We start from the raw sequence: 23,119 nt of genomic DNA, 5'->3' as shown, positions 1-23,119 counted from the left end.
TGGTAGTTACATTTTATGTCTTTAGTTCCCCAGTTCTAAAATACAATGATTCTTTAAGAACTCTGGAAAATAGGATCACAAAAAGTTAGTTCATTTATACCCAAATCCATTTCATGGAAACAATCAGGATTATTTAGGCAAATTCACGTTGAGCAGTTTATTAAGATGCCATGACCATTCATTCAGCAGATATCCCCTTTGCTCTTACAAAGCTAATTGTTTAATGGAAGGAAGAGGCACCATTACATATCGACACACACAAAACCCACAACTACTTTTGTGAAACAACTTTTTAATTTCAATTTTCTGTTTACAAAAAGACAAAGAGAACAGGGGGTGGGGAGGCAGGAATAACACGTGGTCACCCCCAGAGCATGGAGGAAGGGGCCAGAGCTAACAACAGGTAACAGCAAAGAACTAAAAGAAGTCCAATGTGGATCAACGGCTTCTGTTAACAAGATCGGTCAGTTTAGGCAGCGGTCAGATATCTGTCAAGTCCATGTCCATGAGGAGGAAAAAGGCACAAGTCAGTCTAATGAGGCCTTGGCTCTGGGTAGCCTTGGGCTTGCCTCCTGTAAAGTTTGGGCACCTGTCTCCAGGACATATAAGGGCCAGGAGGTAGACTCCGGGGAAAACCCCTATGAACCACAGGGGCCGGCTGCTGATAATAGGGTGTGGGGAAGGGGGCCCTTGGCGGCTGGGGATCAAACACAAAGTCATTTCCTAAGTCAAATCCTGTCTGGGGAGAATGGAAATTGCTGAAGAAGAATTGACCAGACTGGAAAGGTTGGTCTGAGGAAAAATAGGTATCTTGGGGACAGAGCAAGACCTGGGGGTGCATGGCCGGGTGACAGGGAATGGGAAGAGGCGGTGAGGGCAGGAGTGGGGACAGGGGTGGGCGGGGAGCTGGGAGTGGCAGCAGGGGGCTGTGCCTGGGAGGAGGCAACGATGCGGGTGGGGGTAAGGCCCTTAGGTTTCTGCTGCTCTGGGACTGCCTTTCAAGCCTCTGTTTAGATCTGCCCCTTGCAGGGTCACACTTGAACCACTGGCCCACTGGAGGGCGGTGAGGCAGCTCCACACCCCAAGCGTCGGCCACATGGGCCAGCAGCAGCTGGGAGAGGCGGCGGTGCGCGTGATGGTTCCAATGTACCCCGTCTCCGTGCCGGTGCATCTCCGCGTGGCGGAAGTGGAAATGCAAGTCCAACACATCTAAATTGTGGTTCTTCGCCTCGACATAGCTGTAGAAGTTGGCTTCGATCACCTTTTTAATCCGGGCAGAGGAAATGGCCGGCTGCTCTTTCGGGAGGAAGCCCCCAGTGACCTTCCTGCCCAGGGGCATGGCCGTGTTCCACACCAGGAGGCATGACTTTGGCAGCACCTGACCCAGGTGCCGGAACAGGTTCTCCAGGTTCGCCCGGTAGCTGCTAAAGCAGTCCTGCCCATACCTGGAGATGTCCCAGAGACAGGAGTTCATGATGACCAGGTCCGGGGTGTGCTCGTGGGACCGCAGCTCTTCCAGCACGGCCCGGACGTACTCATTGTACACGCGTGTGAGGAAGTAGAAGCGCACCAGGTGGTGGCCGGTGCAGAACTCGCGGACCTCGCGGTAGTCGGTGCTGTTGGTCATGATATCCTTCTTGCCTCCTTCCACCAGTTTGTCCTGCTCGAAGCTCAGCTCCCCCTTGACCTTGAGCTGGTCGAAAGTGAGCAGGCAATCCTTCTGCAGCAGGAGCACCAGGTCCTTGTACACAGACCTCTGGATGGAGTCTCCCAGGATGACGACGAACTTGTTGTGGAGCAGCTGCTGCACTTCAGAGGACTGCAGCTGGGCCATGATGCCCAGGTCCAGTGGCCCAGCTCCTTTCTTGCACGCAGGTGGGTCTGCAGAGAGCTAGGACAGAAGGAGAGAGCAGCTGGGAGGAACCCACCTTGGGCAGGCCCCCTGTGTGGGTAGGACTGGGGCCAGGAATGAAGTCTTGGCCTGGGAAACCCACAGGGTGGAACTCCACCACCTTAAGGCTGGGACTTTACCACCTTAAGGCTGGGAGTGGGGAGAGAGAGCAAGAAGGGAGCCTGGAGCCAGAAGCCCTGCTGGGCCTGGCTGAGGCTTGGGACTTGACCTCTGAACTGCCTGTGGCTGTTTAAAGGCCCCGGTTCCATCTAGCCAGGAGGGGCCAACTCGCCCCGCCCTCCCTCTGCTGGAGGTGCAAACTGACACTGGGAAGGCAGCCCAGATGTCTGACAACTGGAGAATGGATGGGCAAACCACAGTGGCTAAATAATGAGTGTGAGTAAGCAAGGACATGGAGAATGTGTGTGATATGTTGAGGAATTTACAGACCACGTGTGCCCCACATCACTGAAACTGTAGGAAACAGATACGCATAGATAACATTGAAAGAAAGTATGCAAAACATGACACTATGTCATAAGGATGATTTTGAGCTGAAGGCAACAAGAATCAACAGACACAAGAGTTCTCTGCACTCACCTTATCTGCCTAAAAGCAGAGTATAAATTCCCCTTTGAGGAAGGTGCCCCTCCCCCACCCAGAGAGAAGAGAGAAGAATGAAGGCCGGGTGTGGTTTCTCCATATATTTCCTAGTGTCAGAAATATGCCTCTGATTTATCTTCATAGAAAAGGAACAGCATGTGGCCAGGTGGCTGCTGCTCAATTTCCCCGGAGCAAACAGGATATGGGGGTGGGGAGAGAGGAGGAGAGCTGTACACGTGGCTGATAGCATGCATCCTAGAGGCGACTAGAGAAGGCCCCAGCCCCATTTTTTTAAGATAACCCAATGGGAGACGGCAATCCCTAGGCGACCTATTAGGAAATAGGTGATCAAATAGTTCTCAGCCAATGAGGAACTGGAGGAGGGTCCAAATAAATAGGCGATGGTCCATGCCCTACATGTGATCCTGTAAAATGGGCACCTGATCTTGAGAATGTTATTAAAAATCTCATCTTCGCCATGCTTCTGTTTCCTAGTCCATCACTTGAAATTAGGACAGGTGAGCCATTTCTCACACTAGTCACTTCCCCACAGTCATCATCCCCTGAAGTCCAAGCCCTTTTTCCTTGGTTAAAATGGTCTATAAGCCCCTGAATATAACTGCTTCTTTGAGTTTCTCTTCTTTTCTATGAACTCTGGTGCACATAAATATTAATAAAAACTGTGTGCCTTTTCTTCTGCTAACCTGTCTTTTGTTAGCTTAATCACAGGGCCCCGGAAATTCAACCTCAGAGGTTGAGGAAGTTAGTTTTTCCTCCCCAGCACGTTGAATAAAATGTTAAAAGTTGTGAAATTCATCTTCAGAACTTTGGATGAAGTTTATTTCAAGCTGGCATTTACAACCATATCTACTAATGAATAAAAGGTAGAAACACAGATCAATACTATTAACAACTCTCAGGTGGGGAGGGAGATGGCACCCAGTGCATCACCCACTCACACAGAACCTGTTAAAACCCACCGTAGGTGGTATTTGTAGGCTTTTATGCATTAGCAAACATTTTAATAGGTGTGGGTGGATAGCTATTATTAAATGGCACATTCGGTTTTTAAAAGCTATACTATTCGTGGTTTTAAATGGGTACAAGTACAAAAATAAAACCACGAAAATGGGTAGAACATAAGAGTTGCCCTAAGACCGTGGTCGGCAAACTGCGGCTCTCGAGCCACATGCGGCTCTTTGGCCCATTGAGTGTGGCTCTTCCTAAGCCTTAGGAGTGCCCTAATTAAGTTAATAACAATGTACCTACCTATATAGTTTAAGTTTAAAAAATTTGGCTCTCAAAAGAAATTTCAATCGCTGTACTGTTGATATTTGGCTCTGTTGACTAATGAGTTTGCCGACCACTGCCCTAGGGGATGGAACATCAGCCCCAGCCATTAGAGTTCTCTTCCCAAGGCTGGAAGATCTGATAACCTAGTCTGTCTCCTTCAGTGCTATTTTGCTTGTATGGTCTAATGCAGTGGTTCTCAACCTTCCTAATGCCACGACCCTTTAATACAGTTCCTCATGTGGTGGTGACTATCAACCATAAAATTATTTTCGTTGCTACTTCATAACTGTAATTTTGCTACTGTTATGAATCGTAATGTAAATATCTGATATGCAGGATGTATTTTCATTGTTACACATTGAACATAATTAAAGCATAGTGATTAATCACAAAAACAATATGTAATTATATGTGTTTTCCGATGGTCTTAGGCAACCCCTGTGAAGGGGTTGTTCAACCCCCAAAGGGGTCGCGACCCACAGGTTGAGAACCGCTAGACTCTAATGGATTCTTTCTCAGGATGTGAAGAGCCTTAGACTTGGACTCACAGATGTGAGTCAAATCCACTACTTTAAAAAGCAGTGGGAAATCGTATAGTGATGAAGAGCACTGTTTTTGAAGCCAAGCTCTCTAGGTTTCAATCCCAACTCTTCTATTTGCTGGCTCCAACCTTAGGCAAGTTACTTAGCCCTTTTCTGCCTTAATTTTCCCAGTTTTTAGTACCCACTTCATAGATCTGATGTGAGGATTAAACGTACTGTTTAGAACAATGCCTGACAAGCAGTAAGCATCGATAAGAGTTACTATTATTACTGAGAAAGTTTCAGAACACCAGGTTAACCATCTGTAAAAAGGGGATTATAGTTTTTCTGCTGCATGTCTAGCTGGGTTCTGTAAAGGTCAAATGAGAAGATGCAAGTAAAAGATTTTGAATAAAACAAAATTAATGGATGTTAAGTACTTAACAAATGTTATCCTATTTATAAGATAATTCTTAGTATTCACCTTTTATAGGGAAGGATATTGATGTGATGTGACGTGATGGAGCTAAGACTTAATGCCACCGCACGGACTCCCAAATCTGTCTCAGTAGGAGACCTCCTTTTGATCAGAACCCCCTGCAGGTCAGTCCGAATGCTAAAGCTTGGCTCATATCAGGGAGATGAGATAGGAGAAGGTCTTTTGATATGGCTCCATGCATAGGCAGGCAACCATTTACTCTGCCAGCTCAGGAGAGATAGTCCATGTGTACTTAGCTGTGTGTGTGTTGGGGGAGGGCAAGGGGAGTGAGGGTGGAAGTAGGGTAGGGAGTGTAAATAAGGCCAGAGTGGCTCAGTGGTTGAGCATTGACCTATGAACCAGGAGGTCACGGTTCAATCCCGGTCAGGGCACATGCCCAGGTTGTGGGCTTGATCTCCAGTGCGGGGCATGCAGGAGACAGCCGATCAAAATTTTCTTTCATCATTGATGTTTCTAGCACTCTCTCCTCCCTTCCTCTCTGGAATCAATAAAAATATATATTTTTTAAATGTATATTTTTCTCATCCCATACTATAATCTCAAACAAGAGACATGCAAAAATTAAAAGATCTGGGTTTTAGAATAACCAAAGCAAAATTCTACAGACTCCTGGGCTGCTCTGTATCCTGAGCAGGGAACGTAACCCACCCAGATGCTGCTCCAAGGGCTCAGAGCCAAAAACCAGGCAGAAATGCCCATCTAAGAATGTATTGTTCTTCTGCAGTGGAACATGCAGATAGGACTGTAGAAAAGGGGAGGGGAAATGACTGGGAAGAAGCATTCCAGTTAGAAGCCAAAAACTAAAAGGAAATTCATGAAATTCTTGATAAAGAGTGTCACAACTGGAACAGGATTAACAAATCAGATACCCGCAGAACTACTGTTGTGGGGAAGAATCCTTTCAGCTAAGAAGCCAAACATTAAAAACAAAACCAATCAAAAAAAGGAGGGGGGACTCTCTGAGGGGAAGGGGTGAAGTAGAATAATTTGGAGACGAAATCCTCTCTCTCATCTTAAAAACAGTTGGTTACTTCCACTTTCAAAGCTCTACTTATAAAACTGAAACAAAAAAGGGATTTGAAAACAGATCAATGGTCTTTTAGCCCAGGCTTCTTGCTTCAAATTTGCTAAACTCACTAATTACTTTCAGTACCTATGTTATAGAGTGACTCATACATGCATTCGTTCACTCAATAAGGATCACTGAGAACCAGATATTGTGCTAGGTGGAAGGAGTAGGTATAAAAATGCAGTCTCTTCACTCAAGAGGAGTGGTGTGAAAATGGACATGTAAACATGTCAAAGAAGGGGCTAGTAGCTAAAATTGATGCATGCAAATGAAGCACCAAAGCCTGTAAGAAAGGTCAAGGGGGAGAGGGAAGGTATACCGATGATCATTGCAATCTGGGATTCCAATTTGAATGAAAACCAGTTTTTGAAGAGTTTCATGGTAATTCCTCAAGTCATAATTATAAGCAGTGCCATGATTTTCTGTTTTCAAAGTAAAATTTGGCTTTTGGATAAGGCTCTAACAGAAAAATGCATTAATAGTGGCTGCTAGCCCTAGCCGGCTTCGCTCAGTGGATAGGGTGTCAGCCTGCGGACTGAGGGGTCCCGGGTTCGGTTCTGGCCAAGGGCGAATGCCTGGGTTGCGGGCTCGGTCCGAAGTGTGGGGCGTGCAGTAGGCAGCATATCGATGATTCTCTCTTGTCATTGTTGTTCTCTCTCTCTCTCTCTCTCTCTCTCTCTCTCTCTCTCTCCTTCTCCCTTCCTCTCTGAAATCAATAAAGAAATATATTTTAAAAAAATAGTGGCTGCTACTGTAATAAATACTTTCAAGTATCTTGCTTAGATTTCTGGGGATAATTAATTTTTTAATTGCTTCATATGCCATGGCTTGTAAATTATTGACTATTGCTTTATAACTATTACAAACCAAACACATAGCATTTGTTTTCCATTAATCAATGTGTTGTAGAAATTAGGCTAATTTTTTTTCTTTTCTTATTGATCTTTATTACAGGAAGAGTGACATTTAATGGGGCAGTAGCTTCAGAGACCCTGCAGCGAAGTCTTAAATCACAGAGGTAATCACCAACAATTAGGATGTTGTTTCAATTGGTTAGTAGTAGGAAGTTCTTGTAACTAGTTTAGAGGTTTCTTCCATAGGACTAACCATCTTAATGAAGTATTATACTGGGAATATAAATAGTTCATTTCCTTCCAACTGCATTTTTGGTGATGAAATCAATACTTTGAACTCTCCAAGATTCCCTTAAATTGTACAGAATAGAAGACACAAATAAGAAAATAATTATTTTTCATTAACTTAACTCTACAACTTAGCTATGTCTTGGCATTTGCTCAGCTTTCTAAGTGGAATTTAAACTTGTAAAATTTATGACATTAAATTGCATGTCATATTGCAGTAGTAATCATTTTCTAGCTTATAAGTTTGTAATTTTAGGGTGAACTCTTAGAGTGACATATTAAGGGTGAGACTTGACCACTTAGGTAGCCACCTCCCTGTGTGTGTGACATAGATAAGACTTACCCTGCGTAATATTCCCGAGGATGGCGTGTGTAACTGATACCACCTTGTACTCTGATTAACACCCATGCAGGGACACACATATAAAGTTTTCAGAAGAAAAAGGTAGTGAACAATTCAAACTGCTCTTTGGGAAAGCTTAATGAATGGCCTGTGGTTTGGGGGTTGATTTGGGGCAAGTCAGCGAAAATTCCCTCCTCTATATAACCTGAAAATGGGGGAAATAATTCAGGCCTACTATTTTAAAAAGTGGTTTTAGGAGCAAATTTTTAAAAATACATAAAAGTACTGAGAGATACCATGTTAAATAATGCAACAGAAAAACTTTCCGAAAGCCATTGGAAAGACAGATTTCAATCCTCTACCCTCAATAACCTCATCTCTAAAACAGGCTTCAGTTCTTCAGCCCATTAAGTAATTCAGCAAAAATTTGGAGAACACCTGTGTCTATCTGTGGTTGCCACGGTTGTCATTCTGCAAATCTGACCCACACCTCCAACAACTATCATGGTTCCTCTATCCCACCCCTAAGTTACCCAGCCCTACCCCAGCATAGGGCCCATATTTCTATCTTGGCTGATCAGTCGGTCCTCAAACACATCTAAAATCTCAGCTATAGCCCTGCCAGTGTGGCTCAGTGGTTGAGGTTCAACCTATGAACCAGGAGGTCATCATGGTTCGATTCCCCATTGGGTTTCGGGCTTGATCCCCAGTGGGGGCCATGCAGGAAGCAGCCAATGAATGATTCTCTCATCATTGATGTTTCTATCACTTCCTTTCCCTGCCTCTCTGAAATCAATAAAAATATGCCTAAAATATCAGATATATATGACATAAATGGACAATTGAAACTGCAGCAGTGATCTTCAAACTGGGCTGCATGTAACCACAAGTGTTTCTTGTAGAGGCAGGAATCATGGACATATTCAATTTGTATCCCCCTATCAGTCTACAGTTTTAAATTTTTAACGCTTTTGCAATAAAAAAAAATTAACGAAAGAATTTTATACACTTTAAGAGTCTAAAAATCCTTAAGGCAATATATTGTTCCCACAGTAATAGTCTAATACAAAAGTTTCGCCTAGACTAGGTAGCTCAGCGTGTCGTCCTGATACACCAAGGTTGCAGGTCTGGTCCCGTCAGGGCACATACAAGAATCAACCAATGAATGCATAAATAAGTGAAACAACAACTCACTGTCGCTCTTTCTCTCACTCAAATCAATCTATAATTTTTTAAAATGTCCTTATGGACCATAGAAATAAATGCAGGAGGCATCCTTTATGAATGAAGTGGGTTCATAAGACCTCATATGCAAGTTACTTCTCCTATAAAAACAAAAGATAAAACTATGCATCCTTGAATCAAATAGCCCCATTAAGCCGAAACCGGCTTGGCTCAGTGGATGGAGCGTTGGCCTGTGGACTGGAGGGTCCCGGGTTCAGTTCTGGTCAAGGGCGTGTGCCTGGGTTGCGGACACATCCCCAGTAGGGGATGTGCAGGAGGCGGCTGATCGATGTTTCTCTCTCATCGATGTTTCTGGCTCTCTCTCTCCCTTCCTCTCTGTAAAAAATCAATAAAAATATATATATTTTTAAAAATAGCCCCATTAAAAAAAAACTTCTAACAAAAGGATTTCTTCCTTAAAATGAAAAAATCAAATCAACTCACATAAACAACAGGATATCGGTCATGTACTGCTTATGACAAACGTCCACATTATGGTCTAAACCAGCGGTTCTCAACCTGTGGGTCGCGACCCCTTTGGGGGTCGAACGACCCTTTCACAGGGGTCCCCTAAGACCATCGGAAAACACATATGTAATTACATATTGTTTTGTGATTAATCACTATTCTTTAATTATGTTCAATTTGTAACAATGAAATTGGGGGTCATCACAACATGAGGAGCTGTATTAAAGGGTCACGGCATTAGGGAGGTTGAGAACCACTGGTCTAAACCAGTAAGGAAACTACATTTGCTAACTTCCTTCCTCTGACTCGGCAACATAAATGTTAGAGAATAGGCAATGCCCTGGCTTCGCTTCCAGGAAACACTGGAGTTGGGCTTGAACTCTGGCCCTGAGCAGCTGTGTGCTCCTTGGTCGGCTGCCCTACATTCTGAGCCAGTTTTCGTTGGCATCGAACAGGAGTACTATCACCAACCTCACTGACAAATAGTGAAGATGAAAAGAGGTCACGGCACCGTCTATCGGGGGCCTAAGGACAGGCCCTGCCGCGCCTTCAACACCGGGAAACCTCGGCCACGGGAACCGCTCCCGGCTGGGACTCCAGAGAGGAAACCCGAGTCTACAGACAGCAAGCACCTCACTCCGTTCCCTCCCCAAACCGGCCTCCCTCCCGCAGAGGCAGAGCGGTACCTCCTCAGACGGAGCGGGAATCCGCGCTCAGGTGGCCGTCCGCAGGCCTCCTGGGGAGCTGCTCCAGATGTCCCCGGAGAGGGGTAATTATGCATTCCACTCCTGCAGGCTCCTCAGCCTGGCTCCGGCCGGCCGCATTAGATACATTCCAGTATCTTTCTTCCAGAAAGAAAGGAAACTTCTTGGACTCCACCTCCAGGACAGTCCTATCTTTGGCCTCCCCTTCAAGGTCACTTCTTACTTAAAAGAGTAGTTTGCACTGGCGGCCTCCTGGGTCCTCACCTCCCACTCACTCTTTTTTTTTTTTTTTACTTTAATTTGGCTTCCAAGTCCATCAAACCAAAGAGATGTTTGTCAGTGAGTCACCATTGATTTCCTTGTTGCTCCTTTCAATGGCCATTTCTTGGTCCTTGTCGAATCCGCAGCATTCACAGCTCCAGGGGCCGGACCACCGGCGATCACTGCCCTCAGAAAAACTGCTGGAGAGTCTGCCACCCTCCCCTCCTCGCCCACCTTCCCGGATCCTCTGTGAGTTCTCCTTCTCCAGCACTTCCCGAAACGTTGGTCTTTCTCAAGGCCCAGTGTTCGACTTCTTCCTTCTTTTCATCGGCATTCTTTCCCGCGGTAAATTCACCCACTTTCCTAGCACCCATCCATAAGGTGGCCACACGTCCCAGCTTGCGCCAAACGGTTCTGGTTTAGCCTAGTTTTCCCAGCATCACAGATACCGTCCCCCCACCCCTCCACCTCACATCCCAGTTTAGATGCAAACAAAATATGTGGTCCCCTTATCTATTACCATTCGTATGCAGATGGCTCCGACCGGAGGCCTAAAGCAGTGCGGCTGAGGGGGAGGGCCCTGCAGCCAGCCCCCGGGGTTTCTATCCGGCTCCACTAGTCACCAGCCCCTGAGCCCCTGGGCGGGTTAAGCACATCAGATTCCTCCTCCACAAAACGGGAACTACCCTAGGGATTTCTCAAGAGGTGAGGGTTAAATGAGCAGATCTAAAATCATCAGCATGAGGTCTGCCACGTTTTTAAGTGTTCAATAAATTTAGCTAGCCAGGACATGTCTCCTGAGTTCCAGACATACCCAGGTAAGTGCAATAAAGTTCCAAGGAGGTGGTGTGTGTGTGTGTGGGGGGGGGGGGGGGGGCAGGAGTAGGCCAGTGTGTGTGGGCCTCTTATCACTTCTAAATTCTCTAGACGCCCATTTATCCTCCCAACAAACTGTGGCTGAATTCCTAAGATATTTCTCTTGTGACCTTTGAATGCTCTTCCTAAGGGTAAGTATCGGTCCTCGGTGGGAATGGTGGCAGCATTTTCTTGCTCGGCATTTTCAGAGAGCTGCTGTGTAATTTATGCTTGAAACACTGGCTATAAGTTAGTGGAAATAAATTCTGCTTCTGAACTGCTTAAATGGAGTCATTTTTATTTTTCACGACTGTGGCTGTTTCCACTATTCCGAAAACGTCAAAACGATATTGAATGAGAGCCTGGATATAGAGCAGTGCAACCATTTCTTGACAATAAAAAATAAGACATAATTCTTGAAAATACACTTGAGGAAGGAGGATGGTGTGATCTATTTGGGGGAAGCTGAGCACAGCGAACAATTTCACCTCTTAGATTTTATGATTAACTTTTTTACTTTCTGCAAGTTACTCTTAATCCTTAAGAAAGGGTCTTAGTTTGATTGAAATACTTTCTAAAATGGAATTTCTATTTTATATGTGTTTTCAAATTTCCTATCTTCACTTTCATTGACAGGCGAGCATAGCTTCAGTGGGTTGCATGTGTAAACTTTGTGTTTTAACCTAAGCTATGATCCTTCTGCGCATCGTCCCAAAGCAGAGGTTCTCAACCTGTGGGTCCCGACCCCTTTGGGGGTCGAACCACCCTTTCACAGGGGTCGCCTAAGACCATCGGAAAACACATATATAATTACATATTGTTTTTGTGATTAATCACTATGCTTTAATTATGTTCAATTTGTAACAATGAAAATACATCCTGCATATCAGCTATTTACATTACGATTCATAACAGTAGCAAAATTACAGTTATGAAGTAGCAACGAAAATAATTTTATGGTTGGGGGTCACCACCACATGAGGAACTGTATTAAAGGGTCGCGGCATTAGGAAGGTTGAGAACCACTGCCCCAAAGCCTGTGGGTGAATTAGAGAGCTGTGTACACTCAGAGGGCTTTTTCTTTTTTTTCTTTTTTAGGACATTTCATCACAAACTTTATTTATTCCCATAAAGTTAACAAGCCTTTCAGCTTGATTTTTACTGTCAGTGAACATGTATGATCAGACTACAACTTAATAACTTACCTATTGCTTGCCTTGTATAGCAAAGTTCTTCAATAAACCAAGCTGACTTTTTATGATAATCCATTCGGCATATGAAGTTCTTTTGCAAATGACATAGAATGCCAGAGGAGTGTGGAACCTGTGATGGTTAGTGTTGTATTTTTATTTTATGTTTTTCAGAATAAGTCGGGCTTTTTCTCATCTCTTCATGCTGCTCTGCCACTCAGCATTGAATGTTCCCTGTCCCCCTCCTCGACTGAACTTCTGCTCTTTCTTTAAGACCCAGTTTAAAGTGCAGTTCTGTCTGCGAGCCCTCCCTGTCTTCCCAGACAGAAACAACTCACGTCCTCTGACAGATGCCTCTGTTTAGCCCGTGGTTCCGTTTTGTACTATTTTTAAATGCTCATTTGCCTTTCTACCCGCGTCACAAGTCCTGGGTCACCAAAGTGGGTTTCACCCATCCTTGTGCCACTCACAGCTCGGTGTTTTATGCAGAGTAGTTAGCATTCATTCATTGAGCATTTACTCTGACCCAGGCCTATTTTATTCTCACAAACTGATGAGGTGGGAGCTATTACTGTCTTCATGTTATGGATGAGTAAACTGAGGCCTGGAGAGGTTATGTTAGTAGCCCAAGGTTGTTCAGCTAGTGAAAGGCATGGCTGGTCTTTCACTGACTGTGAATCTTCTGATTAGGTAGGTAGGCTTAAGGTTTTGTTTTGTTTCTTTAGGAGGAAATACGGCTCCAGAGGCTGAGCTGTTAACCTTCGCTATAAATGTTTGTTGATATTTTTTTTGGGGGGGGGGGGGGATAGTCCTATCTAGAAAAAAAATATTTGCATGCTGTTTTCCTTTTTATTCTCTGTTGCAAAACAAAACAAAGCAATGTTTTGTGCCCAGCTTTAACTGTTTTCCCTGAGAAAGCAGAGCAGGTATGAAGTCAGCTGAGGGCCATTTTTATCCCTCTGACAGCTCATTTCTTTCTATTCATGCGTCAATGGGAAGCTCAGTCACTGCCCTAAAGTCATATTTGTATACTTATGCTGACTACTATAGATTCTAATCAGCAGATAAATAGAGCCCCATGGTTGAAAAGGAAGGGTGATGTTGGAGCTAATAATGACTCAGTTGCTTTCAGCTGATGCACAGGTTGGATTCTGAAAATTCTGTCTCCAGGAATGGCCGCAAAGGCCATTTAACCAGTGAGCATTAGGCTGAGTCAGCAGGCTGGGGTTCCTGCCACCTCTGCAGCTCAAGTCACCTCTGTTTACATCCCTTAAACGGGAGAGATGATCCTTATGCTCCTCTCAGGAGATTACACAAAAGGGCTTTTAAAATGGATATTTTATTGTTGTTACTATTAACAATGTAGTATCTGAATACTAAGTGTAATAGTGTTTCTATGGGGAAATAATTTTTCTTTTATTTCTTTTATTATTATTTTTTAAGTCTCATCTGATGATATGTTTAGAAACACACAGAAAGAGAAAGAGAGAGAGAGAGAGAGAGAGAGAGAGAGAGAGAGAGAGAGAGAGAGAGAGATACCAGTCAGTTGCCTCCTGTACACACCTCGACCAGGAATTGAACTCACAACCTAGGAATGTGCCCTGACCTGGAATTGAACCCGCAACACTGGGTGCATGGGACAACACTCCAACCAACTTAGCAACCCGACCAGGGCTTTTTTTTTTTTAAGTTTTTGAGTTTAAAATTGGGATTTTAAGCGCCAGTCTCTGTCTGCCTAGCTCCTTGCGCATACTATTTCTAAGAAGGATCTGGAAGATGTGGGTTCCCACTGCTGTGTGTGTTAGCAGCGTGACTGAGGATGTCCCCAGTTTCAAGCCCTGGGACGGGAACAGGAGGGACAAGGTCCAGGAGGCACGGAAGCAGACAGAACAAGAGTCTATGCTGGGGAAATAATGCAGGGAACTAACTTCAGACACTAGGCTTTTCCCAAGCGCTGTTTCTTCCCTTCAGCACTGCCCTACTGAAGGGTGAACTGTGGAAACCAAAGGAAACGCTCCATCACCTCTACAAATGTTAATTATGGTTTTTCTGAGCCTCTTTAGTACTATTGGGGGGGTGGGATTAAGTAGTTAAGGGAGATTTCCAGTAAATGAGGTATTTAACTTGTTACACTCATTCAACTTGTTATTTGGTAATTATTTAGTACCCGCTCCAGCAGTATGTTACCTGTTTTACCGGCTTACCTATCTATTCCTCTTAAGAATCCTGTGAAATTGGTACTTATCCCGCCTCCATTTTACACACTTGCAAATGAAGTTTGGCAGATTGAGTCATCTGCCCAAGGTCATCCATTTTCTCAAAAGCAGAGCTGGGAGTCAAAGCTGATGCCAAGCCTTTGTGGTCAACCACAACATACACGATGGCAGGTACACCAGACGCTGCGCATCCTTTCCTGTTCACAGCCTGCTGCTTCCTCTCACTGTACATTTTTAGAGATTTAGTAGTTTGTTATCAATCCTTCTTAATATGAAATAACAGTTGTCTCTGTAGGGCTGTTCAGTTAAGTGGGGGTGGGATGGAGGGGCTCGGATGGTGATTCCTTCCTACAGAAAGTACCCGAGAAATGAGAAGGCCAACAAAGGTAAAAAGTACCTCTCAGTGGATTCTAGATCTCTTTCCTAGAGACTCCTTTCTCGGCTGTCGATCAGAGTACCGGGTTGGAGAGAGCTCCGAGCCTGGGCTACGAGGCAGACAAGTTCACCTCTGGGTGCTGCTACGTTGGTGCGTGAGCCTCAGGGGAGAGGATGCCATTTCCGGTGGCATCTGGGGCAAATGACCGGAGTCAGCATTTATTCTCTCGCATTAGGAAGCGGAAGCCTAATGACCGAAGTTTTAGACTCTGGCAAATATGAAACACCAATTGGTGAGTAAGCCCAAAATATAGCCTCTTCCTGGAATTTGACTCTGAACTTGTTTTCATTTCATATTTCTCAGTAGTTTGGGTGCAGCTTCTATGGATTCTTTGTTGTTGTGGTTTTTTTTCTTGTTTTTTTTTTCACAACTCAGACCCTTTGGTCTTATTACCCTAGCTTGTGTGGTGTGTTCACAGCTGAAAAAAAACGACTAGAGTGGGCAAGGAGGGAAAGATGGTGAGGGAAAAGCAAGGGGAAGTGAGAAGAGAAATGGGGAAGTGATAGGAAGATGACTCCCTTTTCTAATTAAATTTTAATAGTAATAATCCTGTACTTTTGTGTGGTGCTCCTCCCAATGCCTTGTGGGTAGAAGAATAACTCACTCCAAAGCTTCAGAACACTTTTCTGATTCCTCCTCCTGTTCCATTTGAAACCAAGTGGTAACTGGAAGGGTGGGGGTGGGGGTGGGGCAGGAAGTGGTGTTCTGATTGATTTAGATGTAGATCAGCTTGGAACTTTTGTTTTCTTTTTCTTTGAAAGGATATGCTTTGGATGAAGGGGATTATCACCTCCTCTGCAAATACCAAGATGAAAGAGGAAGAAATGTATTTTTAAAAAATGAGGAAATAAACCCCTAAAAAAGTTTTTCGCAAGTAGTGAACCTTCTATAGGTGTTTTAAACACTTCAGGAAGCAGCATTTCTCCATTACTAGTACATGAAATGGCATAAAATAACTAACAAACAAGAGTAACAGATTCCAAAACAGTCCTGAAATGCATGCCCTGCATGCTTCGTTTGTCTTTTAATACTATGCTCTCTAGGGATCCCGGCCTATAAAGCATACGTGGTTGTCTTTTCTTGGGACATGTCATTTTATTTTACCTCACTGATGCTCAATGTGTGGCTTACAAATGAATTCCACACATTACACATTGTTTTTATCCTCTCGCCAAAAGCCATAAATCAAGTTATTTTGCATCTTTTCATGAATTTTAATACAATCATTATTGTGTCTCAAGGCCGGGCTTCACCTAGAACCCATCTGAAACTTCAGTATTTTAAAATTTAGAGCACTCTATTACATAACTTTGAAATTTTGCCATTATTTGATTCTAGCATTTCTGTGAATTGCAAATCTTTCCAGTCCTTTAGATCCCAGGTAGTCTGTACATTGTGAGAATAAGAGAACAATCTAGGGGGGCAGGACTAAGATTTGCATAATCATTCACAAGGCCAGAGAATGCAGGAGCTGGAATAATGCAAATGATCATCTTGATTACACAAGCTAAATTTAAAATAAAGTTGTTTAAGACCAAGCACCAGATTTTCTACTGATTTTCCTACTTCCAAGAACTTACGCTACACGCAGACAGTTCTACTATTGGTATTCTGGCTCCATATGTTCCATAGCTCAGCATGCTGGCTTTCTTTCTTATCCACCCAATGTGGCTTTTTCCTAAGGGATGGTGAAAACTTATCTATCTATCTGTCCTATCTAATAATAGACAAACATGGTAATTTACCGTAACTTCGCTACCCTTTCCATTGGCTAATCAGGGCAATATGCAAATTAACTGCCAACCAAGATGGCGGCTGGCAGCCAGGCAGCTGAAGTGAACAGGAGGCTTGCTTGCTCCAGTGATGGAGGAAACCAATGTTCCCCACCTGCCGCTGCCGGCCTCTGAGCTGCACTCTAAGAAACAATGTTGCAATTATAGAAGCTAAACAAGCTCCAGATATCTGCTTTCAGCCAGCTTTGGCCTCAGAGCTTAGAGCAGCAGTGATGGCAACAATATTTCAATTATAGAAGCTAAACAAACCCCATACCTGCTTTCAGCCAGCCATGCCTCAGAGCTGGAACCAGGCCTCAGAGCTGGAGCCGACTCTCAGCTCCAGTGACAGCTATAGAAGGTAAATAAATCCCAGAATAAAAACAAAAAAACAAACAAACTAAAAAAAAACAGAAAAAAAGGAGAGGCTGGGAGCTTCAGTTGTCCGCCAGCCTGAAAACGGCCCTCAGCCCCTCACCCAGACTGTCCAGGCACACCAGTGGGGACCCCCACCCTGAAGGGGGTGTGACCAACTGCAAACAGCCATCAGCCCCCATCCAGGCTGGCCAGGCAACAAAGCGGGACACCCTTCAGGGCAAACCAGCCGGCCCCCACCCATGCACCAGGCCTCTATCCTATATAGTAAAAGGGTAATATGCAAATTGACCCTAACAGCAGAATGACTGGGAATGACTGGTCACTATGACACACACTGACTACCAGGGGGAAGATGCTCAGTGCAGGAAATGTCCCCTGGTGGTCAAGGCACTCTCACATGGGAGGAGCTCTGTTCAGCCACAAGCCAGGCTGATGGCTGCCAGTACAGCGGTGGTGGTGGGAGCCTCTCCTGCCTCTTCAGCAGCGTTAAGGATGTCCGACTGCAGTTTAGGCCTGCCCCCCGCTGGCAAGTGGACATCCGCCTAGGGCTGCCGGGCTGCCAGAGGGATGTCTGATTGCCATCTTAGGCCCAATTCCCTGGGGAGCGGGCCTAAGCCAGCAGGTGGTCATCCCCTGAGGGGTCCCAGACTGTGAGAGGGCACAGGCCGGGCTGAGGGACCCCCTCTCCCCCCCGAGTGCACACATTTTTGTGCACCGGGCCTCTAGTATATATATAAAAGGCTAAGTGACTGGCCAACTGGCCAGTGGTATGATGCACACTGACCACCAAGGGGAAGATGCTCAACGCAGGAGCTGCCGAGCGACAACAACTTTGCAGAGTGCCCTCTCGCACTCCGGGACCCCTTGGAGGATATGGGAGAGCCGGTTTCGGCCAGATCCCTGTAGGCCAGGCCCAGGGACCCTGCCTACCGGAGGGACCCTGCTCACTCCACAGACGCCCTTCGAGCCCCGGCGCCACCCCAGGTGCAGCCGGCTGGGGAAGGACCGAGAAGCTTGGCTCCAGAGCATGTCCAGCCCATCTCACCCAGTCCTGCCCCGCCGGCCACCTTCTAATTAATTTCCTTTCAATGTGCACGAATCCGTGCACCAGGCCTCTAGTGTATGTATAATGTTCTACATTTATAATGTGCTATCTCACAGCAGATCTCCCTTCATAAAATGAGGCGAGCTCTAATTGTTATCTTTCCTTTGCAGATGGTGAAACTGAGGCTCTCAGAAAGCTTCATGGAGCAGTGCAGGGACTTGGAGCCCTTCTGACCAGTGTCATCTTCCCTGCCCTCTCGGTGGGAGGCCAGACAGGGCCTACTGCCATTATCGTCATTCTTAAATTATTTGCTTATTTTTAGAAGGCTTTTAATGCACATGGCACAAAACTTCAAAAGGTACAAGGGGTATGAGTGAGAAGTACACCCCCTTCCCTTTCTTGTTCCCTAATCCCTCATTTTTCCCCTCTAGAACAGCGGTTCTCAACCTGTGGGTCGCAACCTCTTTGAGGGTCGAACGACCCTTTCACAGGGGTCGCCTAAGACCATTGGAAAACACATATATAATTACCTATTGTTTTTGTGGTTAATCACTATGCTTTAATTATGTTCAATTTGTAACAATGAAAATACATCCTGCATATCAGATATTTACATTACGATTCTTAACAGTAGCAAAATTACAGTTATGAAGTAGCAACAAAAATAATTTTATGGTTGGGGGTCACCACAACATGAGGAACTGTATTAAAGGGTTGCGGCATTAGGAAGGTTGAGAACCACTGCTCTAGAAGCAATACTGTCATCGGCTTCTTGTCTACTCTACCAGAAATATTCTGTACGGATATTCTAAATTTCTCTGAAATATTTTATTCTCTCTTCCTTCCTTCATAAGAGTGGCATCCTTCATAAGAATGAAAAGTGGTCTGATTCTGGATATATGTGGAAGGTAGAGGTGATAGGCTTTGCCTGGGAGAAGAGGTGGGTGTGAGAAAAGGAGAGGCGACAAGGCTAGCTAGCTCTGGGGTTTTGAGCCTGAACAACAGGAAGGATGAAGTTGCCATTTACTTAGATGGGGGGAATTTGGGAGAAACAGGTTCGGGGAGTGGAGGTCAAGTGTTAGGTTTGGGGCTTGTTGCATGTGAGATGCCTTGGGCACATTCTGATCGAGATGTTGAATGGAGATTTGGATAGACAAGCCTGGAGCTGAGGGGAGAAGCTGGAGATATCAATTTGGTTTGGATGCTGTCACCAAAGGAGAAGGTGAAGCTAGAGCAGAAAGGAAGTCCGTGAATTGAACCCCGGGGCCCTCCAGGTGGTGGAGGTCAGGAAGGTGAGCAGGGGGCTGTAGAAAAGACAGAAGGGAGAAGGAAGAGTCAGTGAAACAGGAAGAAAACTAGGAGAGTGTGAAGTTCCAGAAGCCAGAGGAAAAGGGGTTTCAAGGGAGGATGCACAGGAGAGATTGTCTGTGTCAGAGAGAGTTGATAGGTCAAGAAGGATGTTTGACTATTGCATCCTGTGAGACTTCGGTGCCCTTGTGGAGTGATGAGGACAAAGGCTGATCAGAATGGTTCAGAAAGGATGGGAGAATTGGAGATAATAATGCCCTCCAAGAGTCTTACTATGAAGAGAAGCAGAGAATGAGAAGTCAGCTGGAGGGTGCAGTGGGGTTAAGAAAGTTTTATTTTCTTTTAGGATGGGAACAATAATAGCATGTTTGTATGCTTATGGGAATGATTCAGTAAGTAGGGGAAACAGACGTGCAGGAGGAATAGGGGGAAATTGCTGGAGCAGTGTCCTTGAGTTGGTGACAGGAGTGGGATCCAGTGCCCAAGTGGTGGGGTTCACCTTGGAATGGGAGCCAGGACAGCTCAAGCAGAGAAAATGGGGGAGACAGCACAGGAGCATAATGCTGGTGTACGGGTAGGTACAGAGGTGTGAGCTTGTGGGGGGTTTTCTGTTTTGTCTTTGTTGGTGAAATAGGCAAAAAGGTCAAGGTCACCAGCTGAGAGAGAACCTCGGGAAGGTGGGGTTAGAGGTTGAGGAACAAGAAGCAGATAGGAAATAGTCGACTAGGAGGTGGGAGAGGCTGTAGTTACTGAGCGGCATGGAGACCCACTTAAAGCTGGGAGCCCTTATTTAATGGATGTTTGATTTTCTCTAACCTGTTTCAGCCACATGGGTGCCAAACCAGAGTAGACAGAGATTACATTTACTCAGGATTGGGGTTTTACCTTTTGGTTTCTATTAATGCATGTGACTAAGCCATTACAAATTTATAATTTATTTTAAGCCATAATTTATTTAAAACCAAACTCAGAAAAGCCAAATATTTTAATTAGACAGCAAAAAATATTCTAACCACAAGGGCAAAAATAATGTTCCTTTAATATTAATAACCCTTTAATAGTTCCAGTCACAGATCAATTTAAACTTATCTTTAAAAGGGCCATTGTCATTTTATCCACATTTTCTATTTCAAGGAACACTTAATTTTCTTATGTTCTTGGAACAGAGTGCTTCAAGCGGGCCAGAAATCAGACCACTAAATATTTACTTTGTAAATAAACTTACTTCAGCCACCTGGTGTGTGTCTGTGTTCTATGCCTGGCCACCTTAAGATGAAGGACCAAATTTGGCAAATCACAAAACAATATGTGTTTTACTTGCTTGTCTGACTTGAAACAGTTTACATATTTTTGATACTTTCTCTTCTAAGCATTTGCCTTTAGCACTCTTAAGCACATATGAATGATTTGTTTCTATTGGAGCACAGAGATTCTCTGATAGTATGGTAAGAATCTTGACACTTGGGACTAAAACTTCTAGCGAGTTCAGTTTAGTAACTGAACTACATTCTGTACTAAGTCAGTGCATGTACACTTTTGTGGTATTGAGCAGCAAGGCTAGAGGTGTTGGGACTTGGGAGGTTTTGGGTTAAGAAGAGCCAAATTTCCCTAGCTGGTTTGGCTCAGTGGATAGAGCATTGGCCTATGGGCTGAAGGGTCCCGGGTTCGATTCCGGTCAAGGGCACATGCCCAAGTTGTGGGCTCGATCCCCAATAGGGGGCATGCAGGAGGCAGCCGATCAATGATTCTCTCTTATCATTGATGTTTCTATCTCTCTCTTTCCCTCTCCCTCTCTGAAATCAATAAGCATATATTTATTTATTTTTTAAAAAAAAGAGCCAAATTGGTGATTTCATCAGGATGGATGGAATTCAAGAAGTGAATTTATAAAAGACCCCATTCTGTTAGACCTCTTAAACTTTTCTACAAACTTTTCTTAGAATTCTTATGTTTCATGCCAATTCTATATTCCGCTCCAGTTTAGCTTAGGGTTCAGAGCATGACCTTTGCAGGCAGGAAACTGAGTTCAGAGTCCCAATTTGCAACCCATGAGCTGTGTGGCTGGAAAAGTTACTTACTACTCTCTGGTCCAATTCCAGCTGTGGACACTGAATATGCAAAGTACTAAGCAGAGTGTGATACATTTAATAGATGTTCAACTTCTTCTAGGAATTAGCATACTTACACCCATGCATTAGTAATATAAAATAACTACTAAATTATATTACTAATTTAGCAATGTAAAAATATACTTTAGCCGAAACCAGTTTGGCTCAGTGGATAGAGCGTCGGCTTGCGGACTGAAAGGTCCCAGGTTCGATTCCGGTCAAGGGCATGTACCTGGGTTGCGGGCACATCCCCAGTAGGAGATGTGCAGGAGGCAGCTGATCGATGTTTCTCTCTCATCGATGTTTCTAACTCTCTCTCTCCCTTCCTCTCTGTAAAAAATCAATAAAATATATTAAAAATATATATATATACTTTAAATGGTTACCATTGCATAAAATGTAAACACTGAGAAGTACCTTGTTGGATGGGTACCGCTTGGGACCGGTCTGCTCCTGTGCCTGCAGAAACACGTTCTAGCCCTAACTGGTTCGGCTCAGTGGGTAGAGCGTCGGCCTGTGGACTGAGGGGTCCCGGGTTCGATTCCGGTCAAGGGCATGTACCTGGGTTGCGGGCACATCCCCAGTGGGGGGTGTGCAGGAGGCAGCTGATGGATGTTTCTCTCTCATCGATGTTTCTAACTCTCTATCCCTCTCCCTTCCTCTCCATAAAAAATCAATAAAATATATATATTTTTAAAAAAGAAACAGGTTCTAAAAGTGAGAGGGGTGACAAAGCATCCTTAGGCTAAGCTGAGGCCCAGGATGTCAAGTGGCCACTCAAATCACGCAGCCAAGCGAACGACCGAGCTTGGATTAGAAACCAGCCTCCTGAGTCCCATAGTCCCAGAGCCACAGTTCATGAGTTTCAAGGGGTGGGGTGGGGTGGGGAGGGTTATAGCCCCTCCACAAAGAATTTAATACCCTGGGAGAATCTGGCCTTGAATTATTTAACAATGTCCCGCACCTCTGAATAATACTACATTTTATTAGAAGACTAAACCACTGGCTTAGTTTTCCAATTCCAGTTCTCTCTCTCCCCTTATTACCATCTTAACCATTTTTAAGTGTATGTTTAGTAGTGTTAAGTATATTCACATTGTTCTGAACCATCTCGAGAACGTTTTCATCTTGCAGATCTGAAACTCTATCCATTAAACAATGACTCTTCCTTTGTCCCTCTCCCCAGCCCTTGGCAACCACTATTCTACTTGCTGTTTCTATGAATTGCCTATTTTAGATACCTAGAAGGAAATCATACAGTGTTTGCCTTTGTGTGATTGGCTTATTCCACTTTACATATTGTTTTCTTTTTTTAAAAATATATTTTATTGATTTTTTTATAGAGAGGAAGGGAGAGGGATGGAGAGTTAGAAACATCGATCAGCTGCCTCCTGCACACCCCCTACGGGGGATGTGCCTGCAACCAAGGCACACGAATTGACTGGAATTGAACCTGGGACCCTTCAGTCCACAGGCCGATGCTCTATCCACTGAGCCAAACCAGTCAGGGCAACATATTGTTTTCAAGGTTCATCCATGTGGTAGTATGTGACAGAATTTCCTCTTTTTTAAAAAAAATATATTTTATTGATTTTTTACAGAGAGGAAGGGAGAGGGATAGAGAGTTAGAAACATCGATGAGAGAGAAACATCGATCAGCTGCCTCCGGCACACTCCCTTACTGGGGTTGTGCCCGCAACCCAGGTACATGCCCTTGACCGGAAACGAACCTGGGACCTTTTCAGTCCCCAGGCCGACACTCTATCCGCTGAGCCAAACCGGTTAGGGTAGAA

General features: G+C 44.6%; 1 protein-coding gene across 1 annotated transcript in view; it reads right to left on the bottom strand.

Annotated features, from left to right (window-relative positions):
* Window positions 1–275: 275 nt before the first annotated feature.
* Window positions 276–23,119, bottom strand: part of PCED1B (PC-esterase domain containing 1B) — a 141,509-nt gene continuing 118,665 nt past the window's right edge. Inside the window, exon 4 of the mRNA XM_059682661.1 lies at window positions 276–1,891. Within this exon, the coding sequence (XP_059538644.1) occupies window positions 533–1,891 (1,359 nt within the window). The 3' untranslated portion in view covers window positions 276–532. The remainder of the gene's footprint in view (window positions 1,892–23,119) is intronic.

Source organism: Myotis daubentonii, chromosome 2, assembly GCF_963259705.1.
Source record: "Myotis daubentonii chromosome 2, mMyoDau2.1, whole genome shotgun sequence".
Classification (NCBI taxonomy): Eukaryota; Metazoa; Chordata; class Mammalia; order Chiroptera; family Vespertilionidae; genus Myotis; species Myotis daubentonii.
The sequence above is the reverse complement of the archived record's forward strand: the minus strand, read 5'-3'. Positions and strand labels throughout refer to the sequence as shown.